This window comes from Mustela nivalis, assembly GCF_964662115.1.
Source record: "Mustela nivalis genome assembly, chromosome: 14".
Taxonomy (NCBI): domain Eukaryota; kingdom Metazoa; phylum Chordata; class Mammalia; order Carnivora; family Mustelidae; genus Mustela; species Mustela nivalis.
This window is the reverse complement of record NC_139033.1, coordinates 11982979-12001608: the sequence shown is the minus strand read 5'-3', so window position 1 is coordinate 12001608 and position 18630 is coordinate 11982979. Positions and strand designations below refer to the sequence as shown.

The 18630-nt window shown below is 40.8% G+C and overlaps 2 protein-coding genes across 13 annotated transcripts in view; one reads left to right on the top strand and one right to left on the bottom strand.

The window, feature by feature from the left end:
- Positions 1-692: 692 nt before the first annotated feature.
- On the bottom strand, positions 693-9332 carry VPS29 (VPS29 retromer complex component). Of its 10 annotated transcripts, XM_082698578.1 has the most exons (4): positions 9201-9332; positions 4278-4469; positions 1408-1643; positions 693-1175 (listed from the first exon to the last, which is right to left on the bottom strand). In XM_082698578.1, the coding sequence occupies exons 1-4, from the start codon at positions 9201-9203 to the stop codon at positions 1058-1060; spliced, it is 549 nt and encodes a 182-aa protein (XP_082554704.1). In that variant the 5' UTR covers positions 9204-9332; the 3' UTR covers positions 693-1057. The 10 variants fall into 10 exon arrangements, 2 of the variants coding, with proteins under 2 accessions (XP_082554704.1, XP_082554705.1); XM_082698579.1 differs by lacking the exon at positions 1408-1643 and having other exon boundaries at positions 9192-9275; XR_014302592.1 differs by lacking the exons at positions 693-1175; positions 1408-1643 and adding an exon at positions 6451-6526 and having other exon boundaries at positions 4312-4469; positions 9201-9281.
- Positions 9333-9347: 15 nt separating this feature from the next.
- The window catches only part of RAD9B (RAD9 checkpoint clamp component B), a gene marked incomplete at its 5' end in the record, with an annotated part of 35869 nt that continues 26586 nt past the window's right edge, over positions 9348-18630 (top strand). For 2 of the 3 annotated variants that reach the window (XM_082698484.1, XM_082698485.1), the window contains 4 exons: positions 9376-9547; positions 11424-11494; positions 12641-12793; positions 15132-15246. In XM_082698484.1, coding sequence (XP_082554610.1) covers positions 9376-9547; positions 11424-11494; positions 12641-12793; positions 15132-15246 — 511 coding nt within the window. Of the gene's footprint in view, positions 9548-11423; positions 11495-12640; positions 12794-15131; positions 15247-18630 lie in introns of all 3 variants that reach the window. The other variant, XM_082698486.1, reaches the window with a different exon arrangement.

Sequence of the window (18630 nt, the reverse complement as noted above, 5' to 3'; positions counted from 1 at the left end):
ACAGACAGAAATCACAAGCAGGCAGACAGGCAGGCAGAAAGAGAGAGGGGGGGAAGCAGTCTCCCTGCTGAGCAGAGAGCCTGATGAGGGGTTCGATCCCAAGACCCTGGGATCATGACCCATGCCGAAAGCAGAGGGTTAACCCACTAAGCCACCCAGGGGCCCCAAGTATTTTCTTGATCTGGTTAAGGAAAGCTCTGAAAGTCTGATACAAAATAGCACTTGATATTTACTGCTTGAATACAACTTAAAAATGGGAAGTATCAACTTGCTCTATTTTATGAAAATTGCCAAACGCTTGGACTCTCAAACCAGAATAAGTTGGAAGTAATTGTACCAAGAAGACTCTTTACATTATATATTCACTCTACTGTGCTTCCTTTCTAAACGCTGGTTTAAAAATATATATATGTGTGTGTGTGTGTGTGTGTACATACACAATTAAAACCTGAAATATAGGAATAGGGCAATTTAAAGAAACAGTTTGAGGAATTATTGCTAATATGTCAATATAGTATATTTTTTAGAAAATCAAATCTGAGCCCAACATAATGACCTCTAGAGCACTGTGAGAAATGAGAGAGCCCCAAAAGTCAACCCATCTACCTCATCACTTTAATGCTTAGGCACAGTTTCATATGGTCTCTCATTTTCATGATTTTTAAAAATTAAAACACAGCTTATCAAGGAAGTATAAATGAAAGGTAACTGTTTATTACTGGAGAGAAAAACGTATACAAGAAAATCTAGATTCATTTTCCTCATGCACTACTTTTGTAATAAAGTTCCAGATAATCAACTTTGAAGATATTTACAAGGATAAATTTTTCTTAACGCATGACCATTTACTGTATGATGGACATTTTTTCATAGAAATCAAATATGGAAACAGAATATATTCTTATAGTTTACAAGAAGCTTAGAACATTGTATTAACAAGATGATATATTTTACTGCAAAATATTATAAAAGTGATACAATTTTGTGGCTCATGTTTAATTACTTGATTTGAACAGGGGAATGAAAAAAGAAAAACCCAGCAAGACAGGCCTGGCTTTTAAGATTTTTTGTATTCAATTCGTTCTACTTTCACATCATCTCCAATTAGCTGATACACATAAGTGACAACTGTAGAAGCCTGGATGTCCATCAACACAAATGAAGGAATAATGTTTCTGGAAAAAAATATAAATAACGTCAGTGTTTTGTACTAAAAAGCACCAGCACTAAAAATTTCAATTTATAACAATTTGGATTCAAGGAGAATTCTAGTTGTTATATATTGAAAATAATCACCAAAAGAAGATTGCCCAAAAGGCTGTAATTATTGAAATGGTTGTATTCCTCCTTCATGAAATGTCACACATGCAATTATTAACTTTAAAAAATTCCCGAATTACTACTCACGTTTCCAAGGCATTATATGCTCCAGTGGCAGAACCTGGGTTAATGTAGAATTTATTCTCATGCTCAAATGCTTCAAATTTGTGTGTGTGTCCCGAGATAAGAATGTCCACATCAAACTGCCTCTGCAGCAGGGCTAAGCTGGCCATATCTCCCCAAGGAATAACTTGATGCCCATGGATCAAACCAATTTTGAACTGCCCAACAGTCACAACTTTCTGTTCTGGATAATTCAGATTCTAGAATAAGAAAAAGACATTATATATATATATATATATATATATATATATATATATATATATATACACACACACACATATACATATACATACATACACACTTTCTTTTTTTAAGAGATGCTGATGTTTAAGAACAACTGATTTAGTACTTAACCTGGTTAAGTATTTAATCCCATGTGGATCTTTTGATACAGTGCTCCACAACCAACACATTTACTAAATATATGATTACTCCTCAGTCTCTAAGGCTACAACTATGCTCAAAACATACCTTATTTCCGGGAAACTGGAATTTATCATGCAATCCCTGCCTCGTGTTTATCTTTTTTTTTTTTTTAAAACAGAATCTGGGTTCTTTAGGGAAAGCTGTAGAGAATAATTATTCCCCTAAAGTTGTTAGTTTCCTCTAAGAATCCTAGGTATATGACCTATAAGCTAGGTGTTCAAATTATATCCCAGACTTTAATTTTATATAGATGGCTTCAAATAATAATGACACATAACACTCATACAGCACTTAGTATGAAGCAGGCACTAAAGGTTTTATAAATATCAACCTATTTAATACTGACAATCCTATGAGGTAGGTTCTATTATGACTCCCACTTTATGGATGAGGAAACTGAGGCAAAGAAAGGTTAAAATAATTTGCCTAAGGTCACACATTAGTAAGTGGTTAAGCTAAATCAGAAGCAAAAATTGTTTATTCTTGCTACCCAACTTGTCTTTATTTTTATTTATTTATTTATTTTTTTTTAAAAGATTTTATTTATTTATTTGACAGAGAGAAATCACAAGTAGACGGAGAGGCAGGTAGAGAGAGAGAGGAAGGGAAGCAGGCTCCCTGCCGAGCAGAGAGCCCGATGCGGGACTCGATCCCAGGACCCTGAGATCATGACCTGAGCCGAAGGCAGTGGCTTAACCCACTGAGCCACCCAGGCGCCCCCAACCCAACTTGTCTTTAGCATAATATACACAGAACCCCAAATGTTTTTAACAAACCAAACCTATATTCTGTTTATTGACAAGAAATCTGCCCCTTCCCTTCTCATCTCCGTCTTTCGCCCCCAGGGGAAAGGTTATCTGAATTCTTTTTTAAAATCCACTAAAAAAAAAAAAAGAAAAAAGAAAAAGACACTATGCTTATTCAGTTTTGTACTAAGGAACACTAGTAAACAGCACCAATGAAGTTAAAAATGATTTGTGAAAAAGCTTCTATTCCCAGAAATGCAAAGAAAATTCTTCACACATCGGATTTATCATGTTGAATAATATGTTAGTATGATCGGAGGGTCTTAAAAATCATCTATTCCAATCATATTTACATAAGAGGAAACTGAGGCCAGAAAGATGTAATTTGCCTAAAATCTCATTATTAACTAATGAACAAAGCTGCAATCTCAGAACTTCTAACTGTTCTTTAAAGTCAGGTTTAGGGGTGCCTGGGTGGCTCAGTGGGTTAAAGCCTCTGCCTTCGGCTCAGGTCATGATCCCGAGGTCCTGGGATCAAGCTCCGCACCAGGCTCTCTGCTCAGCGGGGACCTGCTTCCCCCTCTCTCACTGCCTGCCTCTCTGCCTACTTGTGATCTCTGTCTGTAAAATAAATAAATAAAATCTTTAAAAAAAATAAAGTCAGGTTTATTGAGGTATAATTCACATATACTAAAATTACTCTTTTTAATGTATAATTTAAGGGTTTTTGACAAATGCAATTTGCTTACAATAGCAAACAAATGCTTACAATTATGTAAGCTCTGCCATAACCAAGACCCAGAACAGTTTTATCACCTTCTCAAACTTCCTCATGCCCCTTCATAATTAACCCTGGAGTTAAGACCCACAGCGGGGTTTTCAGCATAGTGGTGATGTGATCTTACTTCACCTAAAAAGGATCACACTGGTTGCTACTTGGAGAACTAACTATGAAGGGAGGAAGGGTAGAATGAGGAAGCTGGAACACAGGAAAGTGATATGGTGGCTTGGAACAGGGTAGTAAAGGCAGTGGTGAAAAGTCTATAATAAAAACTTTATAAACTGGGCGCGTGGGTGGCTCAGTGGGTTGGGCCGCCTTCGGCTCAGGTCATGATCTCAGGGTCCTGGGATCGAGTCCCGCATCGGGCTCTCTGCTCAGCAGGGAGCCTGCTTCTTTCTCTCACTCTCTATCTGCCTGCCTCTCTGCCTACTTGTGATCTCTGTCTGTCAAATAAATAAAATCTTAAAAAAAAAATCTTAAAAAACTTTATAAACTAAGTGATAGAACTATAAAAAAGTGACAAAATCACTTTTAGTCCATATCAAGCAGGAAAGTGATATGGTGGCTTGGAACAGGGTAGTAAAGGCAGTGGTGAGAAGTCTGTAATAAAAACTTTATAAACTAAGTGAAAGTACTATAAAAAAGTGACAAAATCACTTTTAGTCCATATCAAGCAGTTTAGAACAAGTATGGTAATCTGTTTAGTCTAACATGGTGATTTTTAAAGAGTAAGGAAAAAGTAGTGTAAGTAAATTGTATTGGGGAAGTTAACAACAATAAAAAGACCATGACAGTTGAGAAACTCAGGTGTAAAGGATAAAGCTTATACATGTAAGTATCAAGAAAAGTAATATTTGTGAATGGAAAGAGAAATACATCACCTCATCGAAGTCTCCTCTCACAATATGAACATCACCGGCCAGCGTCTTGAGATAGTCATAACTCTCTTTGGTGCAAAGGTTTCCAGTACAGAGAATGTGCTGAATCTTTCCTGGCACCAGCAGTTTTTTGAATTTAGCCGGCAAACTGTTGCACCGGTGTGGGATGTGCAGGTCTCCTAATACCAACACCAACTTTAAAGTGTCAAGGTGAGACAAGGGTAATGTCAAACATGACGTCAAAACAAGATGTTCTCCTTAACTTTAACTCCCCTTGTAAATTAAACTAAGCAGACATTCCAGAACCCAAAAGAGTAGAAGTTATCCATATAGTTATCATGACCATTTAAACAAAGACACGTATGGTAACATACTGTGTTCTAATCAGCCTTATTCTGATCATAAACAGTGTGCATACACAATATACGTCATCATTCTACTTACCAAGAATAAAATCAGGCTTTCTTAAGCAATTCATTTAGAGACCTATAAATGACACTGAATTTTAAAAATTGCAAAATGAAAAATATACTGTGGGGTCCTATGGAATTTGGCATTTTTGAATGATATGGTAATTCATATTTCTGCAGCTATAATGTCAAACATAATGTACTGATTCCAGTGTTTCAGGAACATTAATGAAGAGAATTGTTAAAAATGTAGTGACAGAGAAAAAATTCTGTAATTTATGTTTACTAGACTAAAACTATTTAGAGGAAAAGCAGCCAAAAGTTACAATATTTGTCACTAAAAACTATTAGCTATATAGTACAAAGGAATAAAAACAGCCTATGTGGGGCGCCTGGGTGGCTCAGTGGGTTAAGCCTCTGCCTTCGGCTCAGGTCATGGTCTCAGGGCTTCTTGATCAAGCCCCGCATCGGGCTGTCTGCTCAGCAGGGAGCCTGCTTCCCTTCCTCTCTCTCTCTGCCTGCCTCTCTGCCTACTTGTGATCTCTGTCAAATAAATAAATAAAATCTTAAAAAAACAAAACAAAACAGCCTATGTTTCAAAGAGTTTCAATAGGACAAACACATGCTTTTGAATTATGATCTCTGTTCTCTCTTCTAATTAGAAATCCTCGCTGTTATATTTTTACTGCCTAGATTAAACGGCCTATGTATCCTCAGTTTGGTTCCCAAACTTAAAATAACATTTTAAGTCTTTCGTGTGCATTAGAGCATTAAAGAGAGAGAGAGAGAGAAAGAAATCAGCTAAATAAGTGATAAATTTAGCAGGAGGTGGTTTAGAGTTGCAATACAGTCTCAGATGACAAAAATAAATTTTGCACTTAAGTATAACAGAATAAAAAACTTCAATCTTGTAAAATTTTAATTTTACAATTTCAAAATTTGACAAATTAACATCACTTAATTCAGTCATTTAATGGAATATTGTCAATGGTCATTTTAAATATTTGTCATCCAAAGGACAATTATCAATTTCTTGCTGTTGATTAGTACAGACACCTTCATTCTGTAACAGGATGTTTTCCCATACAGACATCCCATCCATAAATGTACATGCCCTTTAACTCCTTTTAAAGAAGGCATGACTATTCCTTAATATCATCCAAGAAAACATTAAGTATCTAAAGTAGAATAAAAACAAAATAGTTTTGCCACCATAGACTTTGTGAACTAAAATTAATCAAAAATAAAATGTGTGAAACTATAATTATTACTAAAACAAACTTGACTCATCTTGCAACAAATATCAACATGATTACAAAGGAAAGGAACTGTTATCAGGACACAGAGTAACTGAAGTAATGCAAGATTACAAAATTAGCATACTTTAAAAATTGTTAAATAAGTTTCTTCTTTTTAAAGAGCAGTTTCAGCTAGTATTTGTTCAGTGACTTAATTATTTCAATCCAGGGGCGCCTGGGTGGCTCAGACCTCAAGCACCTGCCTTTCTGCCTTTGGTTCAGATCATGATGCCAGGGTCCTGAGATCGAGTCCCACATCGGGCTCCCTGCTCCACAAGCAGCCTGCTTCTTCCTCTCCTACTCCCCCTGCTTGTGTTCCCTCTCTCGCTGTGTCTCTCTGTCAAATAAATAAGATCTTAAAAAAAAAAAAACGGTTTCAATCCAGATCTTCGTGGATAAGACATCTTACTGTAAAACTAAAAACAACTATGAAGTTTCAACTCTCATGGGTAATCAATGCAAAAGTACCTGGAGAGAGAACAGTCTTCATCTTTAGAGGGGAATCCTTCGGATATGGACTGAAGTACATAGTTAATGTGGGAAGCTGGCATTTGAGAAAAAGGTAAAAAAAATAGATTTCTATAGTTAAAAAAAAAAAAAAAGAACCTCAAACTCATAACGGGTGTACGTCTACCGCAGGATGAAAATCTTTGGGACTGATAATGAATGAGCTGTTCAATCTGAATGTGCTCAAAAAGGTATTAGTATGATATGATACTTCATAATGATTAATGACCTCAATTCTATCATGTATTCTGGATTATGCCCAAGTGTACCCAGATTATTAGCAGTTTAAAGATAAAACTATAGGAATGACCAAACAAAAATTATTTCAAACTAGTAAAGATTCTTACTAAGACTCTTGTTTCACGTAGGTGACTACATTATAGTGTCGCATAACAGATGTCATACTCTGCGGAATTTCCTTGCCCAAACTCCACACTTTGGACAGTTCAGGTTAGACAAAGTTTATAGTCTTTTGAGACAGCAAAAGATCCTGAACTGGCAGTCTTATTAAATTCAAATAAGAACCAACCCAATCAAAGCATAGGAAGTTGGCCACTTCCTATTGGAGAGACTGTAAAAGGGTGAAAATCCCAGTAATCAGCCACCCGACCACCGCTGTTAGTACGAGCTAAGAGAAGAAACTTACTCTGTGCCCAGCCTTAGTGGAATGAAGAAGTTGATTGCAGACAGGGGAATGAAAAAAAAGGGTGAAACATGACCAATGTTAAAAGAAAGCAACGAAAAGAAACCAAAAACAGAGCAACGAAAAACTCATATCAAATGAATACGCAAACAATTGTTAATGATTTCTGGGTGTTATGAGAGAAAATGTTAAAAATTGGCTTTGCTCAAAACATCACCAAAAGAACCATTTGCTGTATTTTTAAACATGACACACACATACACACACTGTAAAAAAAGAAAAAGGAAAACTGCCTTGTCAATTTTTTCTGCTCATCTTATTCTCTATATTGCCTTCCTCCCCTTTTGTTTCCTGTTGTCTAGAATTTTATAAGACAATTTGGAAAATGCATCAGTAACAATGTAAATGAAAGCTAACATTTTGGTGGATTCTTAAAGACTAATTATTCCTCAAGTATACTCATTTTAATTCTCTTATGCTCAAAATTCTAGCAGGTGGAAAATTTATGCCACAGCTAGATCCTTGTTTTGTATAGATCTAACACAGCATTTTGAATAAATTATCAGATGGTGAAGTCACCAACTAAAGATGATAAAAGAGCAAAAACATTCCTCCAGCCAAAACTGGACCCTCTCCACACCTGAATTTGCTGCCCATTGACACTGGACATTACTAAGTGTTGAACATTTCTAGTCTACTTTGCCAAGTGAAAGGTTTTTAATCATAAAAGATTCAGCTAATGCTAAATTTTGCCCAATTCTATCTCAGGTGACAAGTTAGGTTCCAGTATTACTACCCTAAAAAAGCGTTCATCTTTCAAAAAAACTTGAGAAACATGAGTATGGAATCATGTCATCTTCTCAAAACTGTCTCCAAATTACTGTAAACCAGATCATTCTGAACTGGAGTCTGTTTAGAAGCAAAAATAAAAAACGGGATTAACGCCTTTCACATATACAAAGACACCAAAGAAGCATGTACCGTAAATCTTTGGCTGTCACATCTATAAGCCACCTTAAAGGATATGCTTGTCATAGAACCCTGATAATCTTAAAAATACCATGGATGCTTATCGGAAAGAGAAGTCCCTTTAGAGTTACCCTCAGCAACACAAATAGCAAAAATACTGATAATCGGAGCTCTTTTTGAACACGTTCTTAACTTTTTAGGGGGTGAAAGGCACCTCTGAAAATCTGATTACAGTTATGAGCCCTCTTCAGTAGCAGCTCCAGAGTTTTTAGGTAGGACGGTCTTGGGGCAGAAACCTACTGGAGGCCAGCGCGTGGGGGGCCAGCCCTGAAGCTGGATGGGCAATCTGATGAACGACTGAGGTAAAACTCCCGAAAATACCCCCTTGGCGCCAGCACTGGCTCTTTACCTGAAAAAACATACATATTCAAAAATTTTCTAATTTCAGGGAGCTCATAAACCCTTTAGAAAACAACAGTTCCAGCCATTCTAAGAGCCAAATCCAGTCCCCTGGGGACTCCCTACCACATTTCAGTGGCAGCTGCACTTTATTTCAAGGGCGAAAGGGATAGTTTGTACCCCTTTTCCCCAGAAGGCAAATTAAAATGGATAGGGGATTATGCTCGTTACTTCCCGTTTTGCATCCCAGAAGCCAGCTTCCAACACATGCGGTGGCAACCAGCATACCCCAAGCAGCCGGAGGTGCCTTTTGAGGGAAAGGAGTAGGGAAACGTCTGGAAACGGAGGGGATGCAATGCCCCTGTCTCGGGGAAGCCGGAGGCCCAGGCCTAAAGGCCTTTTCCGGATCGGGCGTGCGGGTCTCGTGACTGGACGAGCCGCTGAGACGGGCCCTTTCCTAACCACGGGCGTCCTCTGGCCCCCGGGTCGGGGGTGCGAGGCCAGAGCCGGCCGCACCCAGAGGTGGCTTCTCCTTATCCTCTCCTGCCCTCCCCCTAAGCCTTCACCAGGCCTGGCCCTGGGCTGCGCGCCACCAACTCCGAAATGGCCCACGCCCTCGCCTAGAGACTCCCAGTTGCTCCCAACGACGCAGCACCGCGGCCAAGAGCTAGGCCTCGGTCGCCGCATCCGCCGTCCTCACCATCCTGTCACTGGGCTCCGCTCAGTTACCAGCGCCGCCGCCGCCTTCTTCCTCGGGCTCCTCGGCGACCCGCCCACTTCGCTCTCAACCAATGACAGATGGAGTCGGCGGAAGCCGGCCTACGGGGGCCCGCTGAGGCCCTTCTCCGCCGTAAAACGTAGCTGCTCCTTGGGAAATGGTGGCGGGGGGGGGCGGTGCGGGGGGGAGGAGTAAAATCTCGAAGCCTCGAAAAGAGCGGGCGACATCCGGGCATCTGGAGGCCGTCGAGCAGAGGCGTGCCTTGGAGCGGGGCTTGTTAGGGGCCGCGGCCATGCTGAAGTGCGGGATGAGCGGCGGTCAGGTGAAAGGTGGAGCGACTTTCTTGCCTTCCTATGTAGAAAAGGGAAAGAAAAAAAAAAAGGGCGATTGAGAGCAAGCGAGCGAGCGAGAGAGAGACCTTATAAGGTTCATGGGGGCGATTTCCCCCTTGTCCGTTATGTGTAGGGGTTGGCAACACAAGGCCCGGCCGTGAACCACCGCCACCCACCCAGGCTCCTAGTAGCTTCCGAGGGGAGGAAGAGGGCCTATCGGCTTTGATTAATGCGTAGTATTTATTGTCTTCAGTGTCCGTGAAATGAACCTGCACCATTGGAACAGAGATTTGGAATGCGGGCCTCAAACGCAGAACGATAAGGACTGCGTGAGGAGGAGTTGGGGGGAAAGAGGCTTGAACAGTTCAAGTATTTTAGTCCCACGAGGAAAGCATCAGCCTGGTTTTTATTCCGGATTCTACCATTTTTCGATGTAGGACCTGGGACGATTCACTGAATCACTGTGGGGGCTCCGTTTCCTCGTCTGTAAAAACGAGAATAATGACAGCATTTTCGTCATCGGGCTTGTAGGGCTGAAACAGATGAAACGGGCATGTAAAGAGCTCAGTAATAGACGGGACGGCGCAGGAACTGTGCTGTGTTGTCGATGGTGCTTACACATCAGTTACCCCAGAAAGTCTCTGTTTAAGAGAAGAACGGTTTCCCCCAGATTGTAACGTGGAAGTGACCGTAGAAGGGCGTCTTGTGTCGTGGTTAGCTTCCTCCGGGTTGAGGCCATCCGTGGCACGGTAGTAATGAACAGGAAAGGGAAGCACAAGCTCCCGGCTGTTACAGGTTCTCAGTGTTCTAGAACTTCTCTAGCAGTGTATATAGCGCAGTTCTCAATAAACAAATATTTGTATGATTGTTTTGCTTTTCCTCCTGGACAGGGCTCAAAGCTCTGGGAGGGCAGGATCCATTCCTGTCCTGTTCATTGCTCTGCCCGCATGGCGGTGGGTTGTACTTGGAACATAGTAGGAGATCTTCATCAGGCAGCTCCAGGAAAAAGTGTTGAATAGGAAGTGGTAAAAAGGGAGAAATGCCTCTAACCTCCCCCCTACCCCGGCCCCCTTCATTCTATCTCAATTTCAGGCTGGCATCCCCAATTCACACGCTTCTGATTCTTAAGCATTATAATTTGATTTTATGTTCTGGAATCTTTTCTTTTTTCTACTGTTCTGTCGATTGATGTGGCCATCCATTTTATCTGTCTATTTGGGAGACAGAGAGGCAGAGTTCATGCTGAGCATAGAGCCCAACGGTATCCTCTATCTGCCACATTTTGTACTTATTCATAATTGTTAAGAATATTAATACTGTTATATCGGATTAAACAGATATGTCACCCAGCCTAGCCTCTCTTCCTTACACGGCATCCGAGTGTGTTTGGTGGGAAGATCTGGCATCTTGCATGCTAACCTCAAATATCAGAGATGCCTCTTGAATGCCTCTAATTTCTCTGTGTTGACCTTGCCACCCGTGAAGTTATTAAATTCCTTCAAATCCCTCCATGCTCTGTTTTCACGCTTCTTTTTTGGGAGGGGATAGGAGGCAGGTAATATATGTATTTAAACCAAGTCTAAAAATATGTTAGTATGGAAATTGGCTTGCCACAGTAGCTCCATGCAGATATACAGAAAGGAAGAGTGTGCAATTTATCATTTTGCACACACTGTAAATTTATTGAACTCTTACTATATGTCTTACATTTTGTCAAGAGTATTATGTACTTAAAACAATTTTTAGCATTGGTCTATAAAACACTGTTCTTTGTGCATTAAAACTTGAGTCCTATGAATGCTGAAGTAGTCCTATGATTTGTATTTATTGTTTGAGGAAAGAATATAAGCAGTACCTTTCTTTTTCTCCGTAGTATTTGGAAAAGCAATCCAAGCTCTATCACGAATCAGTGACGAGCTGTGGCTAGACCCATCTGAAAAAGGTGTAAGTAAGATATACCATCTATTAAGGCAAAAGAAGATGTTTAAAGTCCAGACTGAATGTTAATTTGGAAACCCAGAAATTGTAATTATTCCTTTCACTGTTCATCTTTATTTGACATATCTGAATACACTGAAAGCATATTATAAGATCATGCAGAGAAACACATGAGATTTAAATCAGATCTTGCAAACGGATGGTCAAGAGGCTAGATATGTTTTGTGGGATTGCACTCATTTTTTAAATTTTTTATTTTTTTAAAAGATTATATTTATTTATTTGGCAGACTGAGATCACAAGTAGGCAGAGAGGCAGGCAGAGAGAGGAGGAAGCAGGCTCCCTGCTGGGCTCTGGGATCATGACCTGAACCATAGGCAGAGGCTTAACCCACTGAGCCACCCAGGAGGCCCGTGCACTCAATTTTTTTTTTTAAGATTATATTTATTTAACAGAGAGAGAGAGAGAGAGACAGTGAGAGAGGGAACAAAGCAAGGGGAGTGGGAGAGGGAGAAGCAGGCTTCCCGTTGAGCAGGGAGCCCGATGAGAGACTTGATCCCAGAACCCTGGGATCATGACCAGAGCCGAAGGCAGACGCTTAAGGACTGAGCCACCCAGGTGCCCCAAATGAAAAAATTTCCTAAGCTTAGAAATGGGGAAGGTCCACGTAAAGATCTGAGTTTCTTTCTTCTCTTAAAAACTTAGATCTGACAGTTTGAGGCCAGCATTCCCAGGTGGCAGTCGTCGGCTGGCACTGACTGCTGGTTTCTCACTTTAGATAAGGCAAGAGATTGTCATTTTGCGGCCATCTTCTTACCCCCTTTTAAATTGCCTTTTGTCAACTTATATTGCATTAAAGTTAAAGGCATTTACAACTTTACAATTTCAACATGTAAGATTTTAGAGGTAATACTTACATGTTTTCAATATAGATGTGTATCCATGTATGGAGATGTATGCAAATTCAATATACAATGATGACACAACCCATTTAATATTTATAATAATTCATATGTATAAGGTAGTCCATGTAATGCAGTTACCATCCCACAGCCTTATTGGAACACATTTAATTGCAGTCGTAAACAAAATAGAATTTTTAAAATTAATCATTTAAAAAAAGTTTTTTCCTTAATACCTCTTATTTTTCAGCTTGCTCTAAGATCTGTGAATTCTTGTCGGTCAGCATACGGATGTGTCCTCTTTTCTCCTCTGTTTTTTCAACATTATCAATGGTCAACCTCAGTGAAAGTAAATGAGAATGATTCAAAAACATCAAATTTAAATTGCAAATTGGGAATGAAGGTAAATATAAGAGGCCCTGGTTTTCTCTGGTATTGTAGAAATTTTTATTACACAGGACATAACATTTATTCTGCATTTAAACATGGCTTAAAAGGCATGCAGGACTCCCCAGTGTTTATAGCAGCAATGTCCACAATAGCCCAACTATGGAAAGAGCCCAGATGTCCATTGACAGATGAATTGGTAAAGAAGATGTGGTATATATGTACAATGGAATATTGGAATATTACTCAGCCATCAAAAAATTAAATTAAGCCACCTTGGTGGCTCAGTGAGTTAAGGCTCTGCCTTTGGCTCAGGTATGATCTCAGGGTCCTGGGATCAAGCCCCGCATCTGGCTCTCTGCTCAGCGGGGAGCCTGCTTTCTCCTGTATCTCTGCCTACTCGTGATCTTTCTCTCTGTCAAAGAAATAAATGAAATCTTTTTAAAAAATAAAATCTTGGGGCGCCTGGGTGGCTCAGTGGGTTAAGCCGCTGCCTTCGGCTCAGGTCATGATCTCAGGGTCCTGGGATCGAGTCCCGCATCGGGCTCTCTGCTCAGCAGGGAGCCTGCTTCCCTCTCTCTCTCTCTCTGCCTGCCTCTCTGCCTACTTGTGATCTCTGTCTGTCAAATAAATAAATAAAATCTTTAAAAAAAAAAAATGAAATCTTACCATTTGCAATGACAAGGATGGGACCAGAGGGTATTATGCTAAATGAAATAAGTCAACCACAGAAAGACAATTATATGATTTCGCTCATATGTAGAATTTAAGAAATGAAACAGGATCAAAGGGGAAAGAATGAAAAAATAAAATAAGATGAAATCAGGGAGACAAACCATGGGGTGCCTGGGTGGCTCAGTGGGTTAAAACCTCTGCCTTCAGCTCAGGTCATGATCTCAGGGTCCTGGGATCGAGCCCTGCATCAGACTCTCTGCTCAATAGAGAGACTGCTTCCTCCTCTCTCTCTGCCTGCCTCTCTGCCTACTTGTGATCTCTGTCTGTCAAATAAATAAATAAAATCTTTAAAAAAAAATCAGGGAGACACCATAAAGGACTCTCTCTCTCTCTTCTTTTAAAGATTTTATTTATTTGAGAGAGAGAGAGAGAGCACGAGCATGAGTAGGGTGAGGGTCAGAGGGAGAAGCAGACTCCTTGCTGAGCAGGGAGCCCAATGCAGGGCTCCACCCCAGGACCCTAGGATCATGACCTGAGGCAAAGGCAGATGCTTTACTGATGGAGCCGTCCAGGTGCCCCAGGAGACTCTTAACTATAGGAAACAAACTGAGGGTTGCTCGAGGGGAGGTGGCTGGGGGTTTGTGGTAACTGGGTGATGGGCATTAAGGAGGCACATGATATAACGAGCACTGGGTGTTACATGTAACTAACTGATGACTCATCAAACTCTACCTCTGAAATTCATATTATACTATGTTAATTAATTGAATTTATTTTTAAAATTTTTTTGAAAGATTCTATTTATTTATATGACAGACAAAGAGAGATCACAAGTAGGCAGAGAGGCAGGCAGAGAGAGAGGAGGAAGCAGGCTCCCTGCTGAGCAGAGAGCCGGATGCGGGGCTCCATCCCAGACCCTGAGACCATGACCTGAGCTGAAGGCAGATGCTTGACCATCTGAGCCACCCAGCCACCCCTAATTAATTGAATTTAATTAAAAAAAAAAAAGAGGGAAAAACAGTGTTAAAAGAAGGGGAAAATACCTTCTGAACCCAGAAAAGAAATTAATATTGGCTATTCTCTTTTTCTTTCTTTCTTTTTTTTTTTTTTGAAAGATTTTATTTATTTATCTGGCAGGCAGAGAGAGAGGAGGAAGCAGGCTCCATGCTGAGCAGAGAGCCCAATGCGGGGCTCGATCCCAGGACCTTGGGATCATGACCTGAGCCGAAAGCAGAGGCTTTAACCCACTGAGCCACCCAGGCACCCCATTGGCTATTTTATTTTTAAGGTTGACATTACATAGTCACATAGTTCAAAACAGAAATAAAAATTTAAAAATATTTTTTACAAAAAGCATGTAGGCCAAACCTATTTATTTATTTATTTATTTTTAAAATTTTATTTATTTATTTGACAGACAGAGATCACAAGTAGGCAGAGAGGCAGGCAGAGAGAGAGAGAGAGGGAAGCAGGCTTCTTGCGGAGCAGGGAGCCCGATGCGGGGCTCGATCCCAGGACCCTGAGATCATGACCCGAGCTGAAGTCAGCAGCCCAAACCACTGAGCCACCCAGGCACCCCGGCCAAACCTATTTATGAATGTACATACTCTTCTTTTGTTAGTTAAACTAACCAAAACCGTATTAAGTATGTGCTGTTCTATGTTGTATTTGTGTTACAGTCAATTCTGCCCATCTTTAGATGTCTGAATTCCCTCGAAAGAAATGTAGAGAATTGCAGAATTTTCACCAGATCCGATCAGTGCAAAGTCGTCATTCAATTCTTTTGCAGACATGGTAGGTGTCATTAAAGCTAGTTTAAAGCACTGTGTGGGTTTTTTGGTTTTTTTTTTTAGTATTTTTTATGTTTGGAGTATTCAAAGTGCAAATTAAGACTTCTCACTGCATTCCTGCTTAGAATCTGGTTTTGTGGTAGAGCCGTTTAAGTACTTGAAAAGTATTATCTTACGTCTCCGTAGAAGTTTTACGAAGTAATTGGTAATAATTTTTTCCTTTTCTGACTTGTCAGCGGCACAAGCTTTGCCTGCATACAAACCACTTTTTTTTTTAATGTCCACTTTAATTCAAATAATAGGTGTTTCTAAAATTAACTGGCTACTTGACGATATTCTGTGAGAGTGCCTTGGTAACAGTGTTCTTTAGTAAGAACAGAAAGGAATAATGGCAGCCTGTATCGGAAGTCAGATAGTCAGATAACCCTGGATCTGGCGGGCAGATAGTCCCGTATCTGGGACCGAAAGAAGTGTGTTAACACCCCCAGGGTCACAGAACTAGTAAGTCGCCGAGCCTGGCTTTGAGTCGAGCCCCACTAATAGGAGAAAGAACCTTCACACCAAACTGTAAATCACATTTCCTGCCTTATAGCCTTGCCGGGTAGATATTCAAATGTTTTACTCACAAGACATTTACATGCTTGAGTATCTCTAGCATGATGGTGAAAAGCATGAATTCTGGAGGGCACAAGGTCTGGGGCAGGATCCTGTCCTGTCCTTTCCTTGCTGCTACTTTGGGCAGATTATTTAACCTCTGCGTGCCTCATTTGCCCCAGATGTAAAATGGGGATCATGTTCGTCCCAGCATTCTTGGGTTTTTGTAAGGATTCAGTGAGTTATAGGAAGTTAGAGTTCTACAGTGTTAAAAAAAAATGCCTGGCACATTTTCTAAGTGTTAGCTCTAGTTACAACTTTTATAACTGCTGCTATTTTATTTGAAGTTAGCAGGTAGAATTGAATGCTTTAAAAAGCCCATTCCTGGAGCGCCTTGCTGGCTCAGTTGTTAAACATCTACCTTTGGCTCAGGTCATGGTCCCAGGGTGCTGGGATCGAGCCCTGCATTGGGCTCTCTGCTCGGTGAGAAGTTTGCTTCTCTCTCTCCCATTCACCCTGCTTGTGTTCCCTCTCTCGCTATGTCTCTCTCTGTCAAATAAATAAAATCTTAAAAAAAAAAAAAAAAGCTCATGCTTGGGATATTATAAGCCCAAATTTTTTTTTTTTTTAAGATTTTATTTATTTATTTGACACAGAGAGAGAGATCATAAGTAGGCAGAGGCAGGCAGAGATGGGGGGGGGAAGCAGGCTCCCTGCTGAGCAGAGAGCCCAACGTGGAGCTCGATCCCAGGACCCCGGGATCATGACCCGAGCTGAAGGCAGAGGCTTCAACCCACTGAGCCACCCAGGCGCCCCCCAAATCTTTTTTTGTAGTGGAACCGTCTTCTGGAAGGTTGTGATAGTGTTACAATGATCTTATATCTGTTACTTTGCCTGACAGTTATCTTAATATTTTAAGTTCATATTCTATTATATTCTTCAATTTTTTCCCTGCAAAATATCAATGATTTAACATGATTTCCCCTCTTCTTTGAATTTTAGTTTGCATAATAGCAGAATCACATAAAGAGCATAATTAAAAGCTTAGCAGGCCTTGACATCACAGACTTGGGTGTCGATTCCCCTATATTTCTTTCTTTCTTTTTTTTTTTTTTTTTTTTGGTAAAGATTTTTTATTTATTTGACAGAGAGAGATCACAGGTAGGTAGAGAGGCTGGCAGAGAGAGAGAGAGAGAGAGAGAGAGAGAGAGGGAAGCAGGCTCCCTGCTAAGCAGAGAGCCCGATGTGGGACTCGATCCCAGGACCCTGAGACCATGACCTGAGCCGAAGGCAGTGGCTTAACGCACTGAGCCACCCAGGCACCCCTCTTTTCTTTTTTTAAGATTTTATTTATTTGGGGTGCCTGGGTGGCTCAGTCCTTAAGCGTCTGCCTTTGGCTCAGGTCATGATCCCAGGTCCTGGGATCGAGCCCCCCATGGTGGGCTCCCTGTTTGGTAGGAAGCCTGCTTCTCCCTCTACCATTCCCCTGCTTGTGTTCCCTCTCTCGCTGTCTCTCTCTCTCTGTAAAAACAAAAGCAAACAAAAAAACAAACAAAATCCTTAAAAAAATAAAGATTTAATTTATTTATTTGATAGAGAGAGTACAAACAAGGGAGCAGCAAGGGGAGGGAGAAGCAAGCTCGTGCGGAACAAGGAGCCCGATGTGGGGCTTGATCCCAGGATCCTGGGATCTTGACCTGAGCTGAAGGTAGTTGCTTAACCGACTGAGCTCCCCAGGTGCCCCTCTTCTATATTTCTTATTTGCTTGTGAAAATACATAAGCTTTGTCAAAGCAAATTGAACAAACTTTTTAGGATCTCAGAAAGTAAGAGAGTTTTATTCGAGCCCAAGTTAGGACAACTGCTCAGGAAACACTTTTCACAGGGAAGAGGGTGCTCCAGAGGATGAACAATTTCTAGAGGCTTATGTACATTTTTACATCTTGTAAAAGCTGAAAAAGTTACAGATGAGCATGTAGGCAGGCATCACGAGTTTCATCGTAAAGGAGCGCGGGCAGCAGGAGCATTGATTGAGATGCCGCAGGGACAAGATGGTTTTCCTTTAGGTTACTCACTCACAAAGCAGATGGACTTTGCATATGTGGCGGGCAATACATCAGGCTTTTGGTTCGAACAAAGTTTACATACAGTCATGTGAACTTAGGAAGAAATCTAAGATGGCCTGCCTTGTGTATCGGGCCTTTAGAGAGTTTTTCTCTAATGAGTTCTCCGAACTCACATTTTCTTTTCTGGAAATAGGGATATTTCTTACCGGCCCTCACCTTCCGGGGTTGTTGTGAATGGGAACCAGGATTGTCAGTGCGAAGCAGAGCATGGTGTCTGGCTCGGAGAGAGGACTACGTAGTCCGTGATTGCTGCTGTTACCGTGACCCTCATCACTTATTTCCAGCTAGATTTTAAACAGCCCATTTTTCAGTTTCTGAAGACTCTCTCAAGTGCCTTGATTATGTCTAATGTCTAATACATATTTGTGATTGGTCAGTTTTTAATAGCTTTTGTAGGCAAGCTGTAGGAGTTAGGATGCTTTGAGTTGCAAGTAACAGAAAAAAACCCACACAGAAAACCCAACTCAAACTGACTTTAATAATTAGGAGGAATGTCAGCTCGTGTAATGAAAAGTTCGAAATTAGGTCATAGACATGGTTTGACCCAGGCTGCCGCAGCTGCTACTGCTTTTCCTCCTTCCGCTCTCTCTCTCTCTCCCTCCCTTCTTCTCTCCCTCCCTTCCAAGATTTTATTTATTTACTTGAGAGAGAGAGAGAGATCACAAGCAG